The sequence below is a fragment of the Globicephala melas genome, chromosome 3 (assembly GCF_963455315.2).
Source record: "Globicephala melas chromosome 3, mGloMel1.2, whole genome shotgun sequence".
NCBI classification, from domain to species: Eukaryota; Metazoa; Chordata; class Mammalia; order Artiodactyla; family Delphinidae; genus Globicephala; species Globicephala melas.
In genome coordinates, this window is record NC_083316.1 from 63759323 (window position 1) to 63784526 (window position 25204).

Here is a 25204-nt window from a genome sequence, read left to right on the forward strand (position 1 = left end):
TTCTGCTGTACAGCAAAGTGAGTCAGTTATACATACACATATATCCACTCTTCTAGATTCTATTTCCATACAGGTCCTTTCAGAGAATTGAATAGAGTTCCCTTGCTAGGTTCTTCTTCTTCTTCTTATTATTTATTCTATATATAGTAGTGTGTATATGTAGGTTCTTTTTTTTTAACATCTTTATTGGAGTATAATTGCTTTACAATGGTGTGTTCGTTTCTGCTTTATAACAAAGTGAATCAGTTAGACATATACATATGTTCCCATATCTCTTCCTTCTTGCATGTAGGTTCTTATTATTTATCTATTCTATATATAGTAGTGTGTATATGTCAATCCCAGTCTCCCAATTTATTGCCCCCCTTCCCCCACTGGGAACCACAAGTTTATTTTCTACATCTGTGACTCAACTTCTGTTTTGAAAATAGGTTCATTTGTACCATTTCTTTAGATTCCACATATAAGTGATATCATATGATATTTGTTTTTCTCTTTCTGACTTACTTCACTCTGACAGTCTCTAGGTCCATCCACATCTCTACAAATGACCCAATTTCTTCCCTTTTTATGGCTGAGTAATATTCCATTGTATATATGTACCACATCTTCTTTATCCATTCCTCCGTTGATGGACATTTAGGTTGCTTCCATGTCCTGGCTATTGTAAATGGTGCTGCAATGAACATTGGGGTGCATGCATCCTTTTCAATTATGGTTTCCTCTGGATATATGCCCAGGAATGGGATTGCTGGATCATATGGTAGCTCTATTTTTAGTTTTTTAAGGAACCTCCATACTGTTCTCCATAGTGGCTGTATCAATTTACATTCCCACCAACAGTGCAAGAGGGTTCCCTTTTCTCCACACCCTCTCCATTGTTTGTAGATTTTTTGATGATGGTCATTCTGAACAGTGTGAAGTCATACCTCATTGTAGTTTTGATTTGCATTTCTCTAATGATTAGTGATGTTGAGCATCTTTTCATGTGCCTCTTGGCCATCTGTATGTCTTCTTTGGAGAAATGTCTGTTTAGATCTTCCACCCACTTTTTGATTGGGTTGGTTTTTTTTTTGATATTGAGCTGCATGAGCTCTTTGTATATTTTGGAGATAAATCCCTTGTCAGTTGCTTCGTTTGCAAATATTTTCTCCCATTCTCTGCGTTTTCTTTTTGTTTTGTTGATGATTTCCTTTGCTGTGCAAAAGCTTTTATTAGGTCCCATTCATTTATTTTTGTTTTTAATTTCGTTCACTCAGAGGTGGATCAAAAAAGATCTTTCGGGCTTCCCTGGTGGCGCAGTGGTTGAGAGTCCACCTGCCGATGCAGGGGACGCGGGTTCGTGCCCCGGTCCAGGAAGATCCCACATGCCGCGGAGCAGCTAGGCCCGTGAGCCATGGCCGCTGAGCCTGCGCGTCCGGAGCCTGTGCTCCGCAACGGGAGAGGCCACAACAGTGAGAGGCCCACGTACCGCAAAAAAATAAAAAAAGATCTTTCTTCAATTTATGTCAGAGAGTGTTCTGCCTATGTTTTCCTCTAAGAGTTTTATAGTATCTGGTCTTACATATAGGTCTTTAATCCATTTTGAGTTTATTTTGTGTATGGTGTTAGAGAATGTTCTAATTTCATTTTTTTTTACACGTAGCTGTTCAGTTTTCTCAGCACCATTTATTGAAGAGACTGTCTTTTCTCCATTGTATATTCTTGCTTCCTTCACCATAGATTAAAAATATGGAACACTTCATGAATTTTCTTGTCAAGGATAACTGCTTTTTAAAGTGTTCTGACCTGTGCAGAATGTTCCTCTTCTCTTTTCCTATCTCTTACTCATCTCCAGTGATTGAACTACTCAGCCTTCAAGACCCAAAATATGCTACTGCCTCCTTAGAGCCTTCCCCATCACTGTGGCCAGAAATAATTTCTTTCTATTCTAGCACTTTCTCTATTCCTTTTTTAAAAAATTCTTATCGTGTACTACTTTTTGGTACATGAGTGTAGTGAGAAAGTGCCTGACTGTGATGGGAGATGTAATTTCAAATCCTGCTCTGCTGTTAGTTTACTGTCATCTCAGATAGGCCACCATACTCGCTGGGTCTTGATTTCTTCATCTATAAAATGAAAGGGTTGGGCAGAGTAACAACTAGCTCTCAGTGGAACGTAAATTGGGAAGCATGTAGATGTTGGAAGGGTTTGGACTTTTATCTTGGTATCTCACCATACAGCCTGTACTCCTCTCCAGCCTCATTCTCCCCCTTTCTGTTTGGAGTTTGCCTTGGGTTAAAAGTGCAGGGATTTGGCTGAGAGCTTGTCTGGACGAAGCTTTCACTGAGGAGTGTCTTACTGTAACGTGCCACTGATTGACGTTTTCAGGGAATAAAGCACTTTGATACCGTTGAACTTTTTCAGCAGTCTGCAGCTATTATAAAAGTAGTTCTACCATGATTCCTTTTTTTTTTTTTTTCTCGGTACGCGGGCCTCTCACTGCCGCGGCCTCTCCCACTGCGGAGCACAGGCTCCGGACGCGCAGGCCCAGCGGCCATGGCTCACGGGCCCAGCCGCTCCGCGGCATGCGGGATCCTCCCGGACCGGGGCACGAACCCGTGTCCCCTGCATCGGCAGGCGGACTCTCAATCACTGCGCCACCAGGGAAGCCCTACCATGATTCTTTTTAAAGGATAGATGTCAACATCTGTACTTGTCAAGGAAGAAAGCAGTTTTTGCAGAAAATTAGGTGATACTCAAGTCTTGGAAATTAACATTGAACAATTTTATCTTTTTTTTTTTTTTCTGCTATGCATCTCCTGACTTCAGGGATATTCTGACTGATCATCGCTGTAGTTTACCCAGTGAGAAATCCAAGGATGCTGGCTCTGAGCTAGAGCAGCACTCTCATTTAGTGGTGACTGTGATTTCTTGTCATTGAGTAGGGATTCCCTTTGAGACATCTGTCAGGGTGGTCTTCACTTAGCATCCCAGTTCTACTACTTAGTAGTTCTGCATTACTGGGCAAGGTAATAGTTAGCTTCCCCAAGCCTTTCTTTCCTCACCTGTAACATGAAAATACAGTGATACTAGTATTACCCCATGAGACTGTTATGAGAACTGGATGAGATGACGAATATAAAATCTTGAGCACAGTGCCTGGCACTTGTTGTCTATGATTTTCTTATGGTACCTTGAAGTTTACCTTTTTTTTTTTATCTTTACCTCTTTTTTCTCCCAAAGAACATGGCATTAAATGTGGAACTTGATTAGCTATCTTAAAACTTACTGATTTAAATTCAGTGTTTCGACTCTTAGTACACAATACTAAGATCTTATGACATGCTTTCCAGACATTGCCAATACTAAGGTAAAAACTTTAAAGAATGAAATTCTAGCCTCTCCAAAGGTTCATCAGAGTAATAGATGCTATCCAGAAACAGTCCCCTTGGTGCAATACTTCACCTTTTGTTCCCTGTCATTCATCCATCCATCCACCCATCCATGTGTGGTTTCTTGAGAACTTGCTCTGTGCATGGCATCTTGCTTGATGCTATCACAGGTTTGGGCACTGTCTAGGCCAGTCCTGTTGGGTGCATTACTAGTAACTTTAGTAGGCTCCAGAGTGGGTAGTGGTTTTTTGCCAACTTTTGGCTTCTGGCTATTCTGTTAGAACGCTTACTCATCCAAACTGGTCTTCCAGATAGATTTAATGTATCTTTCATATCTGACACCCTTTGATGTGTGGTACCTCAAATACATATGATCCTCACTAAAAGATAGATAAACACATTAAATAGGTGAAATTCCTTGATCATGTATGTACTTGCTATGTCATCTTGGGAACTAGAGAGGAAAGGCAGTCACATATCCCTGACTAGTTTTACAGAGAGTACAAATGACTTTTTGAAATGTGAGTTCTGTATACTTTATAAACTTGGGTTATATATTAATCTTTTTGACCAATCTTTATAAAGTATTCACCTATAATTTCTTTTTTTTTTTTTGCGGTACGCGGGCCTCTCACTGCTGTGGCCTCTCCCATTGCGGAGCAACAGGCTCCGGACGCGCAGGCTCAGCGGCCATGGCTCACAGGCCCAGCCGCTCCACGGCATGTGGGATCTTCCCGGACCGGGGCACAAACCCGTGTCCCCTGCATCGGCAGGCGGCCTCTCAACCACTGCGCCACCAGGAAAGCCCTAGATGTATCTTAATACTATATAAATATTTTCGTATATACTTAAAATTTACATAAATATGTGCCACTGAACCTATCTTATTGTATTCTACCTTGTAAATAATTGTTTTAATAATTGTACAAAGTAGATCTTTTCATTTTCCTAGTGACAGACAATTTCTATTTTTTGTCTATTACAAATACAAACAGTTATTAGAGTGAACAGCTTTATAAATGTCTTTTTGAGCGCTTGTGCATTTTCCTAGATTTCTAAAAGAGGAATTGCTGTGTCATATGTACCAGTATATGGACTCTTTAACATCAGTTAAAGCGTAAATATTTCCAAAATTCCTGTCCACATTCTTGCCAACATGCTATGTAAACAGACTTTTAAACTTTTTGATGGTATGATGAAAGTAAAAAGTTATTTCTTAAAATTATTCCTTCAAAAGTTTTCACTATGGATATTTCTTTATTTTTTCATATGAATGTAAGGAATAGGTCCCTTGAAAAATACTGCTGATTTCATTTTCCTTTCCCTGATTAACATGTTTTTGGCCTTTCATGTTTCTTTTTTTTTTTATAAATATCATATTCATGTCCTTTGCCCATTTTTCCATTGTTTTGGTATTATTAATAAGTAGGAGTACTACTTCTTTGTTATATGCCTTTTCATTTTGTGTTTGATGACTGCTTTTAACAGCGGTTTTAAAAATTTAATCAAATGTATTAGTCTTTTCCTGTATGATTTATATTTTTGTGTTGCTTTTCCTGTCTTGTTCAGTAAATCATTCTCTACCTTCATGTCATTAAGTCATTCTCCCATGTTTTCTTCTAAAAGTTTAAGATTTGCTTTTCACATTTCTTTCTTTCATCCATCTAGATTCGATTTAGGGACTCTGTGAGATTCAAGCCTAACTCAGTTATCATATGGATACCCAATTGTCCCACCATTGTTTATTGAACCATGGTATCTTTTTTGCTTATTTATAAAATAAGCAAAATACCAAGTGCCATGTATACGTTTGTGTCCGGGCTTTCTGTTACTGCTATGTTTACCTGTGCCTAAAGCAATATTGCACTTTTAATTGCTATAGCTTTATTACAAAGTCTCCTCTCACAATTGTGGTTCTTCAGAATTGTATTGACTTTCCTTTGTTTTTTGTTTGTTTGTTTGTTTTTAATCTATCAAAGAAATTTCAAAATTAACTTCTGGAATTGTATTGCTTGGTAGATTAATTTGTGAGAATATATTCATTTCCTTTTTAAAATAACCTTTATTGAAATATACAGAATTATGCACAAATCATAAGTGTACAGCTTAGTGAATTTTCACAAAGTGTACCCATTTAAGTATCCCAAAACCAGGTTGAGAAGTAGAACAATAGAATGGAAATGAACACATTCTAAAAGCTCCACTTGTAGAGTATGAGAGGGCCTCCCAGCAGCTACCTCCCCCCTGAAAGTTAATCACTGTCCTAATATCTTTTACCAAAGAATAATAATTTTGGTTATTTTTGCTTGTTTTTGAGCCTTATATCAATAGAGACATACAATATATACTCTTTGTGTCTGGCTTCTTTGATTCAACATTGGTTTTATACAGTTCATCCATATTTTTTGCGTATTATTTATTTCCATTTTCATAGAGAATTTCATTGTATAAATACATGATAACTTTTCTGTTCTATTGATAAACATTTGAGTTACTTCCAATTTAGTACTATTATGAAAAGTATTACTGTGAACATTCTTTTACATTTTTTTTAATATACATCGTATACATTTCTGTTAGACATGTACCTAAGAGCAGAATTGTTCAGATATGTTTACTTTCAGCTTTAATAGATTCTGCCAAACAGTTTTCCAAACTAGTGTTCAGTTTACTTCCCCAGTAGCAGTATAAAAAATTCTAGTTGTTTTGCATCTTTGCCAAAGCTTAATACTGGCAGTTTTTGGTTTTAACTTTAGCCATTTAGTGAAATGATGTGGTCTCTCTGATTTGGTTTACATTTTCTTAATGATTTGAAGTAGAATGTCATCTTACTGGCCATTTGTGTTTTTTCTCTTGTCATTCATTAATTCATTACTTCATTCATTCATTCATTCACTTAGGCTGCATTGGGTCTTTAGTTGTGGCACTGCGAGGTCTTTGTTGTGGTCTGTGGGATCTTGCACTGCAGCACATGGGCTTCTGTCTAGTTGTGGCTTGCAGGTTTTCTCTCTGTAGTTGTGACACATGGGCTCCAGAGCACGTGGGCTCTGTAGTTTGCGGCATGCAGGGCTCTCTGGTTGAGGCGCTCAACGAGCTCAGCAGTTGTGGCGCATGAGCTTAGTTGCCCTATGGCATGTGGGACCTTAGTTCTCCAACCAGGGATCGAACCCACGTCCCCTGCATTGCAGGATGGATTCTTTACCACTGGACCGCCAGGGAAATCCCTCTCTTGTCATTTAAAAAAATTTTTTTCAGCCATATTTCTTGAGGTTGTCTTTCTTTTGATTTGTGGGAGTTCATTATGTATACTGTATTCAGGTCTTTGGGAAATAGTACATATATCTTTTATTCCATAATTTTTCATTCTCTTAATTACATCTTTTAATGAATAAAAGTTCTTAATTTTAATGTACTCTAATTTTCAGCGTTTTTCTTTACAGTTAATTGTGATTCATGATCAGCTTATGAAATCTTCGTCTACCCCCAAGGTCATATGTTATTGTCTAATAACCTTATAGTTTTTCCCTGTCTTTCAAATCTATAATCCACCTGGAATTGATTTTTATGATGTAACTTAAGAAATCAAGATTTAAAATTTTTCTATATGGATATCTTTTTGACTCAGCACTAGTTATTAAAAGGAACATCCTTTGTCCACTGTGCTACAGTGTCACTTTTGTTGTAAGTCAGGAAACTGTATACATGTCAGTCTGTTCTGGACTGTATTCTGTTCCACTGGTCTATTTGTGTCTGTGCCGGAATCACACCAGTTTAATTATTGTAGCATTACAATATTGAGCCTTCTAGTCTATGAACGTGGCGCTTTCTTTAATTTACTTAGGCCTTCTTTAATTTCTTTCAATAATGTTTTGTAGTTTTCTCTTTAGAAGTCTTGGTCATTTTGTTAGGTTTATTCCTAGGTATTTGATTTCTTTTGATACTATGGTAAATTATATCATTAAATTTTTAAAATTTGTAATTAATAGTTGCTAAAATGTAGAAATAAAGTTGGCATTTGAATACTGAACTTATGCCCAGAGCTCTTGCTCAATTCATTTGTCAATTCTAATAATTTTCATAGATTACTTTAGATTTTTCTGGAAACACAGTTTTTCCTGTATGTCATTATTCCTTTATGTAGGAATAATGATAGTTTCATAATTTCATCATTTTCTTTCCAATTCTTATACCTTTTATTTCCTTTTCCTGCAATTTTTTAAATGAATGGATATTGAATTTTATCAGATGCTTTCTGTGTATCATTGGAGAGCATCATGATTTCTGTATTCTGTTAATGTGGTGAATTACATTGCTTGGCTTTTGAATATTAAACCAACCTTACATTCCTCAAAAATTCTAAATGGTTTGTATATCCTTGGATTGTCTTATTAATATTTTATTAAGGAGTCTTGCATATATTATATATTTATGGATGAAACTGACCTGTATTTTTTTTTTCTTGTAATGCTCTTGTCAGGTTTTGATGTCAAGATTATGTTGGCTTTCTGAAATGATTTGGGAAGAGTTCCCTCTTGTTCTCTTCTCTAGAAGAGTTTTTGTAAGATTGGTGCTATTTCTTTCTTATATGTTTACAAGAATTCAGTGGGGAAGTTATCTGGGTTTGGGGTTTTTCTTTTGGAAGGGCTTTTAATTACAGATTTAATTCTTCAATAGGTATAGGATTATTCAGATTTTCTATTTCTTGTGTAATTTCTGTCAATTTTAAAAAAGAAATCTGTTCATTTAATTTGAATTTTCAAAACATTTCATATGCCAAATGTTCATTTGTTTATAATAGGCTTATTATTTTTTAACATCTGTAGGAGAATTTTAAAAATTTTAATCATAAGTTTTATCATTCGACCTGTACCAAGTTTGTTTCCTTTGCTCTTACTGTGCTAGGCTCTTTCTGTTCCAAGAAACACAGATTCACTCAAGTTCCTTCAAGTAATGGAGATTCATGAGGCTCATTATAAAGCCATATGTAATCCTAAGAGAAAGGAATCACACAGGAAGAGCAAGATCTCTAGTATACCTTGGCTTTAGGGAGACTGGAAATGTATGGTTAATAAGGATATGGGATATCTTTAGAGATGGGAACAGGTTTACTTTTTAATACCTTTAATAGTAAGACTTTCTAATGCTTTACTCTAATGCCCCCATTATTTGCATGAAGTTTCTTATTTCCTCTTGGCTCTTCTGTATTTTTTCTTTCCCTGCCCTACCTTTTGGTTACTCATAACTTCTTACTCATGGTCCCCAGTGCCTTGTAGCCTCATTTTGTGTTTCTTTTCAACCTCTTCTCCAGTTTGACTGAACCTCTCCTTGGTTCTCGATTTCACCTCCCAAGAGATTAGTTGATTAGTTTCAGAAGACCGGTATGTGAAGCCACCTCTTAGGCTGTTGGTCAGTTACCGATTGGTTACTCTTGACCAGGCAGGTATTGCCAAGAGTGGTGGGTCCACATAGCATAGCACATGGATGCCTTAGGCTAACTCCTCTGTAGAGGGCTGCAGCTGGACAGTTTCTCTTAGGATGAGTCTATACATGGCAAGTGCTAGAATTAGTTAATACAGGTAAGTTCTAGAAATTAAATCATTGCAAGTGTTGCAGCTTTTCTCCCGTTTTCACTTATTCTGGTGAAATACCAGTGAGTAATTAAATCCTGATAAAACCAATATCTAGAATTTGGTATTATCCACCCCTTTAGCAGTTATCCCTCTTTAACTGAAAATATTCATGTGCTACCAACCCAGATTAGGGCTTTCTGCAATTAGATGTGTAATACCTATAATTTTAGTATGGACAAATGGAAATTGATAGATTTTAAATGTAAGTAATATAAAAAACAGACATAGGCAGATTAATGATTATTTAAAGAGAAAGCCATAGTATTTATCTCGTTTAGGTTGCTTCTTGTTATTTCCTTTTTTAAGTCCAGAAACAACCATGTGTGCTGCTAAGACTTCACTGTTCTGTAATAGCACAGGTCAAGTTGAAGACAAAGAGGTCCTCTTTCCTTTTGTGATACTTAATGGGTGACATATTTAAACACCACACCTTAATCTTTTGCCTAATGCATTCTCATTTATGGAATAAATTGTAGCTATTACATAGAAGCCCCTCTAGTACAATAAGTGAAATTGCTTTTTAATTTTCTAGGGGGACTCAGAGAGAGTAATGATAATTACTGGACCAAACATGGGTGGAAAGAGCTCCTACATAAAGCAAGTTGCATTGATTACTATCATGGCTCAGATTGGCTCCTATGTTCCGGCAGAGGAAGCAACAGTTGGAATTGTGGATGGCATTTTCACAAGGTAAAAACATTAGTTCTATTTGAATATATTTCTGACAATAAATCAAGCCCACATCGTCACATGAATTTTCTTCTTACGTACATAGTTAGGTGAACAGATTTGCTATATAGGATTTTGCTATTTAGAATTTCGGAACTTAAAGAAATCATTTCATCATGAAATTAATATCAGAAGAGACCTAGGAGATCATTTTGTCTGGTCATTTTAAACTTGTTGTTAGTTACCGAGTTCTTTCTTAAAGGAAATTATTTGTAGAAGTTGAAAATTAAACAGATAAAAGCAGATCTGCTCTGCCTTAATCAGAGGTAGAAGGCTTGAACCTAAATGTCCATCGACAGATGAATGGATAAAGAAGGTGTGGTACATATATACAATGGAATATTACTCAACCGTAAAACAGAATGAAGTAATGCCATTTGCAGCAACATGTATGGACCTAGAAATTATCATATTAAATGAAGTAAGTCAGACAAAGACAAATATCATATATCACTTATATGTGGAATCTAAACAGTGATACAAATGAACTTATTTACAAAACAGAAACAGACTCACAGACTTAGAAAACAAACTTATGGTTACCAAAGGGGAAAGGTGGAGCGAGGGATAAATTAGGAGGTTAGGATTAACATATACACATTACTATATATAAAATAGATAAACAACAAGGACCTACTGGACAGCACAGGGAACTCTATTCAATACTCTGTAATAACCTATATGGGAAAAGAATCTGAAAAAGAATAGATATATGTATATGTATAACTAAATCACTTTGCTATACACCTAAAACTAACACAACATTGTAAATCAACTATACTGCAATATAAAATAAAATTTTTCTTAATTTCAAAAAAAAAGAGGTAGAAGGCTTGGAGACTTGGCTTCTAGGCTCTATAAAGCAGTCTGCAACCTAGTCTACCCTCCTTATTTTTATAGGTCGGGAACTGACAACAGACTGGAAAAGGCACTGGCCCAAGATAATTTAATTCATATTCTTTTTTGCTCTAAGGACATAACATGCAACTGGCTAAGATTTACCCTCAACCTTTAAACCTAAATTGCATGCCATATTAGGAATATAGGTGAAATATCGTGGTCTCACCAATTAGGATTCATAGTTTAATCTATTTACTCAGATTTATCAGTTCTTAAAATATTATTTATACTTCTTATACTTACATTTTTAGAAAAAGGTAAATATAGTCTATAGTGTATAGTCAAAGTATATGTGTAGAGTGTCTGATTTATTTTCCTGCTTATTTAATATTTGACCCTTGAACACATCAGAATATATCACATGCTAAGGTTCATGCAGTTGAGTAGACATTAAAACACTTTAAGGCTTGGGTTTTAATCAGAGAATGAACAAAGCAAAGCAACCTAAATTCTGTTGGGTTGGCTAAAAGGTTTGTTCCTTTTTTACCGTAAGATGGCTCTAGTAGTTCTTAGCTGTCTTTAACTTCATTTGAAACAATTTTGTTAGATTTTATTGTGACAGCTGTCACATCAGCATGCATTTAAAAAAAACATCAAAATTGGTGAATTTTTGTGTAGCCATTTTAATATTGAAGATGGAAGAAGAAAGCAACATTTTCAGTGTATTATGCTTTATTATTTCAAGGAAGGTAAAAAGGCAACTGAAACGCAAAAAAAGATTTTGCATGTATGGAGAGGGTGCTGTGACTGATCAAATGTGTCAAAAGTGGGTTGTGAAGTTTTGTTGTGGAGATTTCTTGCTGGACAATGCTCCACGGTCAGGTAGACCAGTAGAAGTTGATAGCGATCAAATCGAGACATTCAATGAGAACAATCAACATTATACCACGTTGAGATACCCGGGAGATACCAGGAGATACCGACATACTCAAAATATCCAAATCAAGCATTGAAAATCATGTGCACCAGCTTGGTTATGTTAATCGCTTTGATGTTTGGGTTCCACATAAGTTAAGTGAAAAAAACCTTCTTGACTGTATTTCCACGTCCAATTCTCTACTGAAACGTAATGAAAATGTTGTGTTTTTAAAACAAGTTGTGACGGGCAATGAAAAGTGGATATTGTACAATCATGTGGAATGCAAGAGATCGTGGGGCAAGTGAAATGAACCACTACCAACCACACCAAAGGCTGGTCTTCATCCAAAGAAGGTGATATATTGTGTGCATCATGGGATTGGAAGGGAGTCCTCTATTATGAGCTCCTTCTGGAAAACCAAACGATTAATTCCAACAAGTACTGCTCCCATTTAGACCAACTGAAAGCAGCACTTTATGAAAAGTGTCCATAATTAGTCAACAGAAAATGCATTGTCTTCCATCAGGATAACGCAAGATCACATGTTTCTTTGATGACCAGGCAAAAACTATTACAGCTTGGCCGGGAAGTTCTAATTCATCCACCGTATTCATGAGACACTGCACCTTCAGATTTACATTTATTTCGGTCTTTACAAAATTCTCTTAAAGGAAAAAATTTCAATTCCCTGGAAGACTGTAAACAATTCTTTGCTCAAAAAGATAAAAATTTTTGGGAAGATGGAATTATGAAGTTGCCTGAAAAATGGCAGAAGGTAGTGGAACAAAACAGTAAATATGTTGTTCAATAAAGTTCTTGGTGAGGGCTTCCCAGGTGGCGCAGTGGTTGGGAGTCCACCTGCCAGTGCAGGGGACACGGGTTCAGGCCCTGGTCCAGGAGGATCCCACATGCTGCAGAGCGGCTGGGCCCGTGCGCCACAGCTGCTGGGCCTGCACTCTAGAGCCCGTGCTCCACAACAAAAGAAGCCACCGCAGTGAGAGACCCGCGCATTGCAATGAAGAGTAGCTTGCACCCGCGTACAGCAACGGAGACCTAATGCAGCCAAAAATAAGTAAATAAAATTAAAAAAAAAAAAGTTCTTGGTGAAAATGAAAAATGTGTCTTTTCTTTTGACTTAAAAACCAAAGACGCTTTTTGGACAACCCAATATTTGATGCCATATCACCAAACAGATGTTATTTTGATCTCCATATATTTGTAAATGAACTCAATATAATAAATTTTAAAAATATTTCTTTAGTTTTTAACATTGTAATTAATTTTCTATTTCCTAAGAAAAAATACTAGGTATTTTATTTTGGTTACATTATTAGGAGGAGTGACAAGAGAAATTTCATCAATAGAAAAAAGATAAAAGGAAGAGAAAAATAAAAAGAAAGAGAAAAAATATCTTGGGCAATGTAAGGTAATTTGTCTGGAAGAGAATCTTGTTAGCAGAGTATCAGGAATGTTTTTAGATACAAGTAATAGAAAAGAAAATAAGGGTTTACTTTTCTCATTTAACAAGGAAGCTTGAAGTAGGTGACCACTTCTGATGTTTCAGTGGCTCTGCAGTTTTGTTGTCTTCTCCTCATAGTTGCAATATAGTTGCTGTGACTCCAGACATCACATTGATATTCATATGAGGAAAAAGGGAAAAGGAATGCAAAAGCTTCTCCTTTTTTTCAGGAAATCAGTACCTTTTCAGAAGCCTCCCAGAAAACTTTCACTTACATTTCGCTAACCAGCGCTGTGTCTCATGGCCATAATTACAAGCGAAACAAAGTATGAATTTGATTTTATCCAGCTTTTATAATGGAGCTAGGCAAGGGACAGGTGTTCAGGAATGGATTTATTGGTAACCAGAAAATAGTTTCTGCCACAAGGAATGAATTCAATGATAATAACAATAACTAACCTTTGTAATGATAACATATTTATAATATTAGTATAATAAAATTTTTACCAATGTATAGAACCTGTTCTATGTATATAAAATATTTATATAAAGTATATTCGGTGAGAGCAAATATAAGCCTTCTGGAAAAGGACAAAGTGCATTAATTCAGCAAATTTGGATCTTTATCCATTCATTTTCATTTGTTCATTCATCCAACATATACTAACTTGGCATCTAACATATGACAAGCACTCAGAATACAAAGCAATCATAGTTTCTGTTCCCATGAAGTTTACCTGATGGAGAAGATCAGCATAAACCAAAAAATTGTATAAAGAAATGTAAAGTTGCAGCTGTGACAAGTCTACAAAGGCTAGGTATATGAGGCTGTGGCAGCCTGTGGTGCTGGGACCTGATCTGCTCAGGAACGTCAGGAGAAGGCTTCCTTTAGCAAGTGATGTGTAATCTGAAGGAGGCGTTAACTAATCAAAGGAAAGAAGAGCATTTCAGACCAAGAAAGCAGCATGTGCAAATGTTCTTTCACATTAAAAAAACCATAGTGAGACAACAGCTGAAGGGTGGCCCTCTAGGGGAGCAAGATTCTCCATGAAGCTGAAGACAATAGGTAAGGGCAAGTTATACAAAGTGTAGGCCGTGTTAGGAGTTTGTGTAAAAGCCATGGGAAACCATTGAAGGGTTTTAAGCAGGGCTTGGTATGATCACATCTACATTGGCTGAAATGCAGAGAATGTTTGGAGGAAGGACACAGTTGATCAGTGCAGTCTTATCAGTAGGCCCTTGCGGTGGCCTTGGTGAGAGGTATCAGTAGTTTGGACTGGGTTGTAGTGTTAGTTTAAATGGAAAGGAGTTGTATTTGAAAGGTAATAAATAACAGGAAATAAATCAACAGGATTTGGTGATAGATGGGATATGAGGCTGAGATAAATGGAGTTTTCAGCGATGACAGTGCTTTGTGCATCTGGGTGGAGAATGCCGGCATTTACTGGAAGAGAGTGATTTTTTTTTCCTTGGATCCTGACTTTATTTTTGGTTTTTTGATTTACAATGTTGTGTTAGTTTCAGGCGTACAGCAAAGTGATTCAGTTATACATATATTCATTCTTTTTCAGATTCTTTACCCATGTAGGTTATTACAGAATATTCAATAGGACCTATACAGTAGGTCCTTGTTGGTTATCTATTTTATATATAGTAGTGTGTATATGTTAATCACAAGCTCCTAATTTATCCCTCCCCCACTCATTTCCCCTTTGGTAACCATAAATTTGTTTTTGAAATCTGTGAGTGTTTCTGTTTTGTAAATAAGTTATTTGTATCATTTTTAAAAATTAGATTCCACATATGAGTGATATCATATACTTGTCTTTGACTTATTTCACTTAGTATGCTAATCTCTAGGTCCATCTATGTTGCTGCAAATGGTATTATTTGGTTCTTTTTTATGGCTGAGTATTGACTTGGTTTTTGTATGTAGTAGGTAGCAATACTCTGAGACCATAGGGAAGCTGTCATGTAGTCAGTTGGATATAAAGTTTGAGTTCACAGGGAGAGATGAAAGGTAACAATATAGATTTGTTGTGAGACATCTTTGTATAAGTGGGAAGTGAGATCCTGGGTGTGGATGAGATCATGTTGGCAGAGAGTAAATATAGTGAAGAAGATAATGTTCCAAGGCTGAGCCTTAGAACTGCCAACATGTCATGGCTGAGTAAGAAGATAAGCTTGAAAAACCAACAGAGAAGGAGTACCCAGAGAGGCAGGGGAAAACCAGGACAGCCCAGTGTCATGGGGGCACGGGGAAAAGTGCTTCAAGGAGGAAGGAAGTGGTCCACAGCGCTGAAAGACTGAATGAGATGAAGCCTGAAAAGTCCACCTTGGTTTTAGCAAAATGGATATGACTAGTGACCTTTGCAAGAGCTGTTATGGTGGAGTGGTGGGGCCTCACTCCAGTTAAAGAGGGTTAGAGAGTAAGTGAGAGGTTAGGATATAGAGTTTGTAGGTGACCCTGGAGCAGATTGGCTGGGAAGACAGGGTTAGAGATCCAATAAGGGACTTGTTTTATTTTTGAGTGGTAGACTTGAACATGTTTAAGAGGGGTATCCAGTGGAATATGTTATGTCCATGAATTTATGATTCTAAAAAAATGCATCAGTCACCTTAGAGGATATTAGAATGAATTCATGATACTTAAAACAAAAAATCACTAGTCACTTTGGAGAATAAAAATTGAAAAATAAAGGGGAAGAATCATGCAGCTACCATGCCTTTCCAAAAATATTATGAGAAGAATTTTCTCTTTATGGAAGTGTTCCAGCTAACAGAGAAGGAATAGTAGTATTAGAATATCACCCCTCTCTTTTTTTGCAATCCCTAATGTAGTTATAGATCTAGGCAATAATTAGAAATGGCTGCTCACGTCATGAAAAGAGAGACGACCAGACATTTGGCCAAAGTTTGTAACACAAGCTATGAAGTCTGTGCAAACAAATCAAACCTTAATCTATTTGAATATCTAGATCTATCTGAAACACAGAGAGAGATTGATCTTTTATACTTCAGGATTTTTTTGTGGGGGAAGGGCTGCACTGGGTCTTAGCTGCGGCACACGGGATCTTTGTTGCGGCGTGCAGGATCTTTTTAGTTGCGGCATGCAGGATCTTTTTAGTTGCGGCATGCAGACTTCTTAGTTGCGGCATGCATGCGGGATCTAGTTCCCTGACCAGGGATCGAACCTGGGCCCCCTGCATTGGGAGCGCAGTCTTACCCACTGGACCACCAGGGAAGTCCCTATACTGCAAGATTGGTCACAACCTTAAAACATTAATTAGCAAAGAATCATTTCAGTCAGTTAAAGGATATAAAGATATAAACACTGAAATCTGGGACACTCTCTTATGCTTTACCATTTAAGTAGCTGTTGTTTCATGGACCTTAAGGTCATGTTTATAAAAGCAGTCTGCCATGGGCCCTGAGTGTCCCTGCATGTCCCTACTGAGTACACCAAGAAAGCCCCTGATTGCTCCCTACCTGGGCATTTGTCAGGGTTGGGCTTGCAGCAAGCAGTCTCGAGGGAAGAGGTAATAACATCTCCCCACAAAGAGGAAGCGTGCTTCTTTTTGTTGTACACGTAGTGAATCCTCAAGTTCAGTTTTCTGCCTTGTAATACAACCCACTGCATGCACAGCATCCGTGGTGAGCCCTTTGCCTTGCCCTTACGGGACTTGACAGCTGATGCAAACCAATATGGGTAAAAGTCCTTTGTTTCTGATTCAGGGTTTTCATGTCTTTTGCTAGCATCTGTGAAACCATATTGGCTTAACTTGATATAAATAGGGTAAAATCCCAGACTTTGCCCAGTTCTGCATGGGTCAGTAGGATTCTCTTATCTCTTGCTAATAATAAGTGCTACTAAAATGTGAGTAGATAGGTTATATGTGGGAAAGGATGGAAGCTTTAGAGCCAGAAAGGTCAGGTCTCAATACAAGTTCACCAATTTCCTGACTGTGTGCTAGTTACTTCATTCATCTAGAGCCTTGAAAGAAGTATGGTGTCATGGAATTTAAAAAAAAAAAAAAAAGTATTATAGTTGGGTACAAATCCCACTTTTTCTACTTAACTATCTGACCTTTGGCGAATTACTTGACTTCTCAATGTCTCAGTTTTTTCATCTATAAAATGGAGATAATACTGCTTAATCACAGATTATTGTGGGAATTAAGTACATGAAGTACCTGGTATGTAATAGGTACTCAATAAATTTGAGTTTTGTTCCTTCTTCTAGAGTCTGTGTCATTAGTATTTTGGATTTAAAAGTCTGTCTTCATATATATGTTAGTATAGTACTCCTTTTCTAAACTTAGCCTCAGGTCTCACATCTATAAAACAAAAAGTTTGATAATACCAGGTTTTGAGAATAATTTTTGAAGGGTGTGAAATCACTACGAATTGCTGGTCTTAGCTGTCATCCTTGAAAGAAGTTAACCAAATATTCCGCACTTTAAACCTTGCCAACACCAAATTCATTGTTTCAGTATAGTAGCATTCATTCTGAGTTAACTCCTGCAAACACATTAGTTTATTCATCTACTTGGGGATACATTTTATAGTTACCTGGTCCTGATGGGCCAATCCAGAAGTAGTATCACATAAAAGAATATTCTTATTACAACACATGAAAAAGAGCTGGTTATGAAACTTGGCATTCAGTGTGATTCCACTTTTGTATGACAAATTGTATATGTAAATATATGCAGAGAAAACCATCTATATAGAAGGCTGCATTCCAAAATATTGTAAAAGATATAGGATTATGGTGACTTTTCTTTAGTTTGGCTTATGAACATTTTCAAAATTCTGAAATAAACAGGTAACAAAAGTACTCCCCTGCCCAAAAAATGTTAAGGGTTATATCAGTCAAAATGAGATGTTTCATAGGCGTCTAATGAAATGCATATATGGTCATTGTCTGGGAATACTTTTTTCCTGGACAGACTTCTCTTCCCTACTCAGTAGCATGGAATTTGGGGTTCTAAGCTTTAAACCTTCCCAAGAGCATATCAGACTTTATTTTTCCGAAGTTGTAACCCAGCCTGTAAGTAGCCCTAGTTCTTCCTCCTTTAGGAATTGATGGCTTTCTGTCAGATCAGTATGCAAGACTGGTGTTTTTAATTTTCATAACAGAAACATTGCCCTTTGCACATTTAACATCTTTGATTTTTTTAACCCTTAATGTACATTGGATTTTTTTTTAATGGAGCTTTTAAAGTATATTGAAACCTGGACCCTGCCCTCAGAGGTTCTAAGTTGGCCTGGGGCAGGGTTTGGGAATTTGAATTTTACATGTGTCCAGGTGGTTTTGAAATGTGGGCAAGGCTGAGAAGCATTTCCCCAAGCCCTTGCTGGAGAGCTCAGTTATTTAATTCTAAAAGTAAGAGAAGCTTATTATGAAAACTGTTTACGGTGTAGTAGGGTATTAAGTGAAATGTTTCCTTCTCTACAGGTCAGCATCTATTTATGGTTTTTCATTTAACTTTCCACAAGGTTAGAGGTGTACATAAGTCTTCTCTCTTACGTGGTCTTATACTAAGCATTATTATCATGTAGCTTGCTTTTATTTCCTAACCTGGGGGAAACTGAATTCCCCTGTCAGTTCTTACAGATTAGTCTCACACTTTTATTGGCTGTGGTGTGTCTGCTATGCAGAGGTTCCCTGAACTCTTTAACCTCTGAGACCTCCATCTGGGATGCACTGCTCTAGTAGAAGAACCCTGTTCCTTGTCCATTCCCCCTGTCCTCGCCTTCTCTTCCTATTACCATTGGAAAGGAGTCTATGTGGACCACATTCAGTTATATCCCTAGGATTTTAAATTTTTACTAGGATATGGTTTAATATTATAACCTCATATTTTTCATTTATTATGAAATTATTCAGACATATTACAGTCCCCTTGTAGCTTCCAACCTACTAAAGAAATAAAGCATTGCAAATCCAACTGAACCCATAACCCTCCCTGGTCCTGTTCCCCTCCACCCCATCCAGAGTAACCCTTTTTGAGTCTGGTTTTTATCTCATGAGTTTCTCTATATTTTTACTACATAGATATGTTTTGAAATAATATATGGAATTATTTGGTATGCTTTTAAACTTTATGTTTGGTATGCTTTTAAGCATCATTCTTCTGCAAGTGGCTTTTTCCCCCTCAATGTTATATTTATGAACTTCATCCATATGGATGCATATAATTCTAGTTCACTCATTTTTCTCTAATTATGATAGTCCATTGTATGCATGTACCATAGTTTATCCATTTTTCTTGATTAATATCTAATATGATTCAAATTTGTTGCAAATATCAACAGTGCTGATACCTGTCTTACACACATCTAGTACACGTGTGAGTTTTCTGATTCTGGGCTTTACCTAGGAGTGGGACTGTAGAGTGTAAGGAATGTGCATCTTTCTTGTTCTTCAAGGAACATGGACCAGTTTAGAATCCCACCAGCAGTGTGTAAAAGTTTGTCCCTATGATTTAAATTAATTAGAACAAGAAATACCCATTTGATATGTTTCTATATAGTCTCAAAAATTGGTCATAAGGGCATTTTCATTTCTATTAATATGTTTTACATGAAGTACCATCTGATAAATAACATTTTATTAATGCTAAGGAATTTTTTCTCTCCATGTGCGTGCTGTGCCTGTTTATAAAGAGATTTGAAGCACTTTATTGGCCTTCCCTGACAAACTGCCAGGCCTCATGTTTTCAGCCAATGGCTGCTCCCCCTTTAATTCCTTTTTGTCTTGACTGCCAAGAGGTTAAGAGCTAAATTTGAGGCGCAAGTGTAGAAACAAATTTGGTTTAATTTTCCCCATCTCTTCTTATATGGGAGTATTTCTCCATGAGTATTTCTCTAGCATGATTCTTAGAACAGCTGCATCAGAATCAGAGATGCTTGTTAAAAATGCTGCTTTCTAAGGCCTGTCACAGACCTATTATATTGGAATCTTCAGCGTGAGACCCTAAAATTAGCATTTTAAAAGCTCATGCTAAACTTGCTGTCTCAAATTTGAGCATCTACTATATGGCTTGTAATCTTACTTTCATATTCATTGTAACTCTTCTGTTATAAATATTTTGTTATTCTAAATCACTTCAGATCCTTTTTTGCGCTCAATGGAAAAAATATTAAAATCTAGCAGATGTGTGCATAAAATTTGGCTCCAAACTTGGTCTTTTTTTTTTTTTGTTCATGCCGCGTGGCATGCGGGATCTTAGTTCCCCAGCCAGGGATCGAATTCGTGCCCCGTGCAGTGGAAGCATGGAGTCCTAACCACTGGACTGCCAGGGAATTCCCAAACTTTATCTTTAAATTGGTTATTTTTGCATTATTAATTGGACATTTACAACACTAGGTTTAAATTCATGTTTTCCATAAATATTCATTGAGTGCCTACTATGTGGTGTGTGCTGTGCCGTAAGAAGAATAAATAAATGCATGAAAAGCTATAAACAGGAGGCTTTGGGAGTCTTTTCCTGGATGTTGTAACCTCATGAACCTTTCTCTGAATAAGAAGGATTTTTTAAAAGTAGAATTTTGGCAAACATATACATTTGGCCCTAATTGGTGATATATGTACTCATTGGTGAAATATTATATTTCTAGACACATATTTCCAAGGATTATTAACATCTTTGAGTGCATCACTCAATTAAGATCTGTTTCTTATTATCCTGTTGAGTGCAAACTTAAACCTCATTCAACTTTTTGGACTCAGTATTTAAGTTTTAGAAAAGCGATGAATTATTAAGTCTGGTTGAAAAAAAACAACAAAACAATTGGCTTCTCTCAGCATAATTTATTTCTATTTATGTCGATTAAATGTTGGTAGAAAGGGGTATTTACATTAAGTGGCCTCTGGTTAATAATTTTCATGCCACCCTCCCCACGTAAACTCTTTCTTATGGTCCCCAGCTTCAGGAATGCTTTGTACTCAGAATCGCACCATTGTGTTTACTTTGAGAGAGAATTGGAAGGTAATAGGTTTTCAAATGCTTAAATTAAATTATCTTAAATGTTTGCTTTTGGCTGTGTGGATGATAACTGGTTTGTTTGCTGAATTTAGTTTAATTCAGCACATAGTGATTGAGTACCTACTGTGGAGTATTTTTACTCTGTTAAAATATATGTATACTTCTTGGACAGAAGGAAAATATCTTGACTGAGTACATGTCTTCTAGTTGGTGGTAAATACCAGCACTAAAAACCACATTATATTTTACGAAATGAGTGGGCTGTTGAGAATTTTATTGGCAACAGAAATGTTGCCTTGTGAGTGCCTCTCTGGTTTATTTAGCTCCTGTAGCTGTGTCTGCCAAACAGGAGATATCTCACTTCATCTTTTTGATGGGAAGTGGTCGTATGAATTTAATGCTTCAAAGTCACCTGAGGGTTTGGTTTCGTTTAGTTTTAAGTGCAGATTCCAGGCATGTCCCTGGAATGTAGATTCCCTGGAGATACAGTTGTTATCGGTATGATGAAGGAGACTCCTGGACCTCATAATTAAGAACTCGTGCTTAGGTCTTCCCATTTTTGATTGGGCTGTTTGCTGTTTTTATATTTTGGAAATTAATCCCTTGTCAGTTGCATCATTTGCAAATATTTTCTCCCATTCTGTAGGTTGTCTTTTCATTTTGTTTACAGTTTCCTTTGGTGTGCAAAATCTTTTAAGTTTAATTAGGTCTCATTTGTTTATTTTTGTTTTTATTACTCTAGGAGACAGATACAAAAAAATTACTCTAGGAGACAGATACAAAAAAATATTGCTATAATATACATCAAAGAGCTTTTTGCCTATATTTTCCTCTAGGAGTTTTATAGTATCTGGTCCTACATTTAGGTCTTTAATCCATTTTGAGTTTGTTTTTGTGTATGGTGTTAGAGAATGGACAGTTAGTTTTTGGAGCACCACTTATTGAAGAGACTGTCTTTTCTCCATTGTATATTCTTACCTCCTTTGTTGTAGATTAATTGACCATAGGTACATGGGTTTACTTCTGGGCTTTCTATCCTGTTCCACTGATTTGTATGTCTGTTTTTGTGCCAGTACCATACTGTTTTGATTACTATAGCTTTGCAGTATAGTCTGAGGTCAGGGAGCCTGATTCTTTCAGCTGCATTTTTCTTTCTCAAGATTGTTTTGGCTATTCAGGGTCTTTTGTGTTTCCATACAAATTTTTAAATTTTTGTTCTAGTTTTGTGGAAAATGCCCTTGGTAATTTGATAGGGATTGCATTGAATCTGTAGACATTTCTCCAAGGAAGACATCCAGATGGCCAACAGGCACATGGAAAAATGCTCAACATCGCTAATTATTAGAGAAATGGATATCAAAACTACAGTTAGGTATCATCTCACTCCAGTCAGAAGGGCCATCATCAAAAAGTCTATAAATAATAAATGCTAGAAAGGGTGTGGAGAAAAAGAAACCCTCCTACACTGTTGGTGGGAATGTAAATTGGTACAGCTACTATGGAGAACAGTTTGGATGTTCTTTAAAAAACTAAAAATAGGGTTGCCATATCATCCAGCAGTCCCACTCCTGGGCATATATCTGGAGAAAACTATAATTCAAAAAGATACATGCACCCCAGTGTTCATTGCAGCACTGTTTACAGTATCCAAGACATGGAAGCAACCTAAATGTCCTTTGACAGATGACTGAATAAAGAGGATGTGGTGTGTGTGTGTGTGTGTGTGTGTGTGTGTGTGTGTGTGTGTATGTGTATACATACACAATGGAATATTACTCAACCATAGAAAAGAATGATATAATGCCATTTGCAGCAACATGGATGGACCTAGAGATTATCATGCTAAGTGAAGTAAGTCAGACAGAGAAAGAAAAATATCATATGATATCCTTTATATGTGGAATCTTCAAAAAAAAAAAAAAAGGTTCAATTGAACTTACTTACAAAGCAGAAATAGCCCCACAGACATAGAAAGCAAACTTATGGCTATCAAAGGGGAAAGGGGGGGTGATAAATTAGGAGGTTGGGATTAATATATACACACTACTGTTTATAAAATAGATAACCAACAGGTACCTACCGTATAGTACAGGGAATTGTATGCAATATTTTGTAATAACCTATAAGTGAAAAGAATCTGAAAAAGAATATATACACACACACACATATATTTACATATATATAACTGAATCACTGTGCTGTACACCTGAAACTAATATGACATTGTAAATCAACTATACTTCAACTGAAAAAAATATTTTTAAAAAAAGAACCTCTGCAAGTGACTCAGAAACATATCCAGGTTTAGGAGCTATTACTTAGTTTCAACACTTGACATTTTACAGAAGGAAAAGCAGAAAGAGAGATTGTGATTTGCTCAAGCTCATAGTGTGAGTTCAGTTATAAGAATGCCTCCTCTGGTTGTGTAGCGTTTCCCTGTACTGAACTTATTAATTAATCTGGTTAGTCTTTTCCCTCATGACTGATTTATCCTTGCTTTGATGGCCTTAATTATTGTGTTGTTTCACAGAAAATAGTTAAGAAATAGTTAACTATTTTCCTTTGACTTTCTTGGGACTATCCCACTGAATAGACAAGTAGATGTGTTGGGGAATGATTTGCCCAGTCAGCACACTGTGGGTTTCCTTTGATAGGAAAACACCTGTGTCCTTATGTGGCCTGCATGTGCTTTGTAGGTGGTTCTAGTGAACATGGTTTCATGTGAGCCAATACAAGTTTGGCATTTTCCTGGATTGCTGCCTTGATTTTCAGCTATGTTTCCATTGACACTGAAAGATTGTTGTAGTGTTTTTTTGCTTGGTTATATTTGCAGTTCACTGTAATAGCTGTTATAAATTGACTTTAAATACCATAGTGTGATCTGATTGCAGCTGTTAGTAGAAACAATTACCCTAGATAAAGAAATCTTTTTCATTATCTATTATAATAATTTCATTGCTGCTAATGAGGTGTTTTTGATATTGGTAGAAGAAAGCTGGTTATTTATCTTGCTAATTGCAGTCATTTTGCCTTGTCTTAACACAATGGTACAGTAGAGTATAAAGTGTTTTAAATGTATCAATAGAGTATAAAATGTTTTAAATGTACTGTGATTTTTAAAATAACATTTGTTTTTCTAATGATACTGTAAAGCTTATTCATTGTGCAAAATTTAAAACTATAGAAAAGCTCAAAAAGGAAAAAAATTTAAATCACCTGTAATTCCACTACCTGGAAATCGTCCTTTAGGTGTATGGCCTTCCAGGCTTTTAAAAAATACACATGTGTAGTGATAAATTATTTGTGACTTCATTCCATTGCTGGGTTAATGTTTATGTGTAAATGTGATACAGATCTACTACTTCACATTTTTTTATACCTTTTAAATACCATGCTGTATCTACACATCTTTCAATATTTGGTATTCTTTTGAAGCCTTTTTTCTCTTCTTAGACTTTAACTTTTTTATTCTTCCTTACACCATCCTTCTTAAGTTAGAGTACTTTGCTATTCAGGAGATTATTTCCTTCTATAAAAATTACATAATATGCAAAAAAAACCCAAGCTAAAACACCCATACTGTACAGAATTCTGCAAAGTTTTTAGCGAAATGAAGTGAGTAGAACATCTTCAATTCCAAAAAGAAGGCAAAATTAGCTAATATAAAAGCCCTCCTATACAAAACACTTAGAGGACAAATAGAGTATGATTTCACTTATCTGAGGAGGCAGATTCATAGAGGCAGAGGCTGAGGGGAGAGAAGAACAGGGAGTTATTTTTTGATGGGTTATTTTGAGATGATGAAAAAGTTCTGCTAATGGATAGTAGTGATGACTGCACAACATTGTGAATGTGCTTAATACCACTGAATTATACACCTGAAAAGTGTTAAAATGGTAAATTTTACGTGTGCCACAACTACTGAGCCTGCGTGCCATAACTACTGAAGCCCGCGTGCCTCGAGCCCGTGCTCCACAACAAGAGAAGAAGCCCGCGCACCGCAACGAAGAGTAGCCCCAGCTCGCCACAACTAGAGAAAGCACAGCAGCGAAGACCCAACACAGCCAAAAATAAATAAATAAATAATTTTTAAAAATGGTAAATTTTAGTTATATATATGTAAAATATATGTACTTATATATTATTTTAAAAGCGCTTAAAGTATGTCCAAAAAAATCCTGATGCAGTACAATAATCATTTCCTCTAGTTAACAGTTTTCATATTTAAGCTCCAATTACTTATCATTCGATATAAAGAA

General features: G+C 36.4%; 1 protein-coding gene across 4 annotated transcripts in view; it reads left to right on the forward strand.

Annotated features, from left to right (window-relative positions):
* MSH3 (mutS homolog 3) overlaps positions 1 to 25204 on the forward strand; it is a 211435-nt gene that overhangs the window by 167600 nt on the left and 18631 nt on the right. For all 4 annotated transcript variants that reach the window (XM_070045159.1, XM_030846850.2, XM_070045157.1 and 1 more), the window contains exon 20: positions 9537 to 9694. In XM_070045159.1, coding sequence (XP_069901260.1) covers positions 9537 to 9694 — 158 coding nt within the window. The remainder of the gene's footprint in view (positions 1 to 9536; positions 9695 to 25204) is intronic.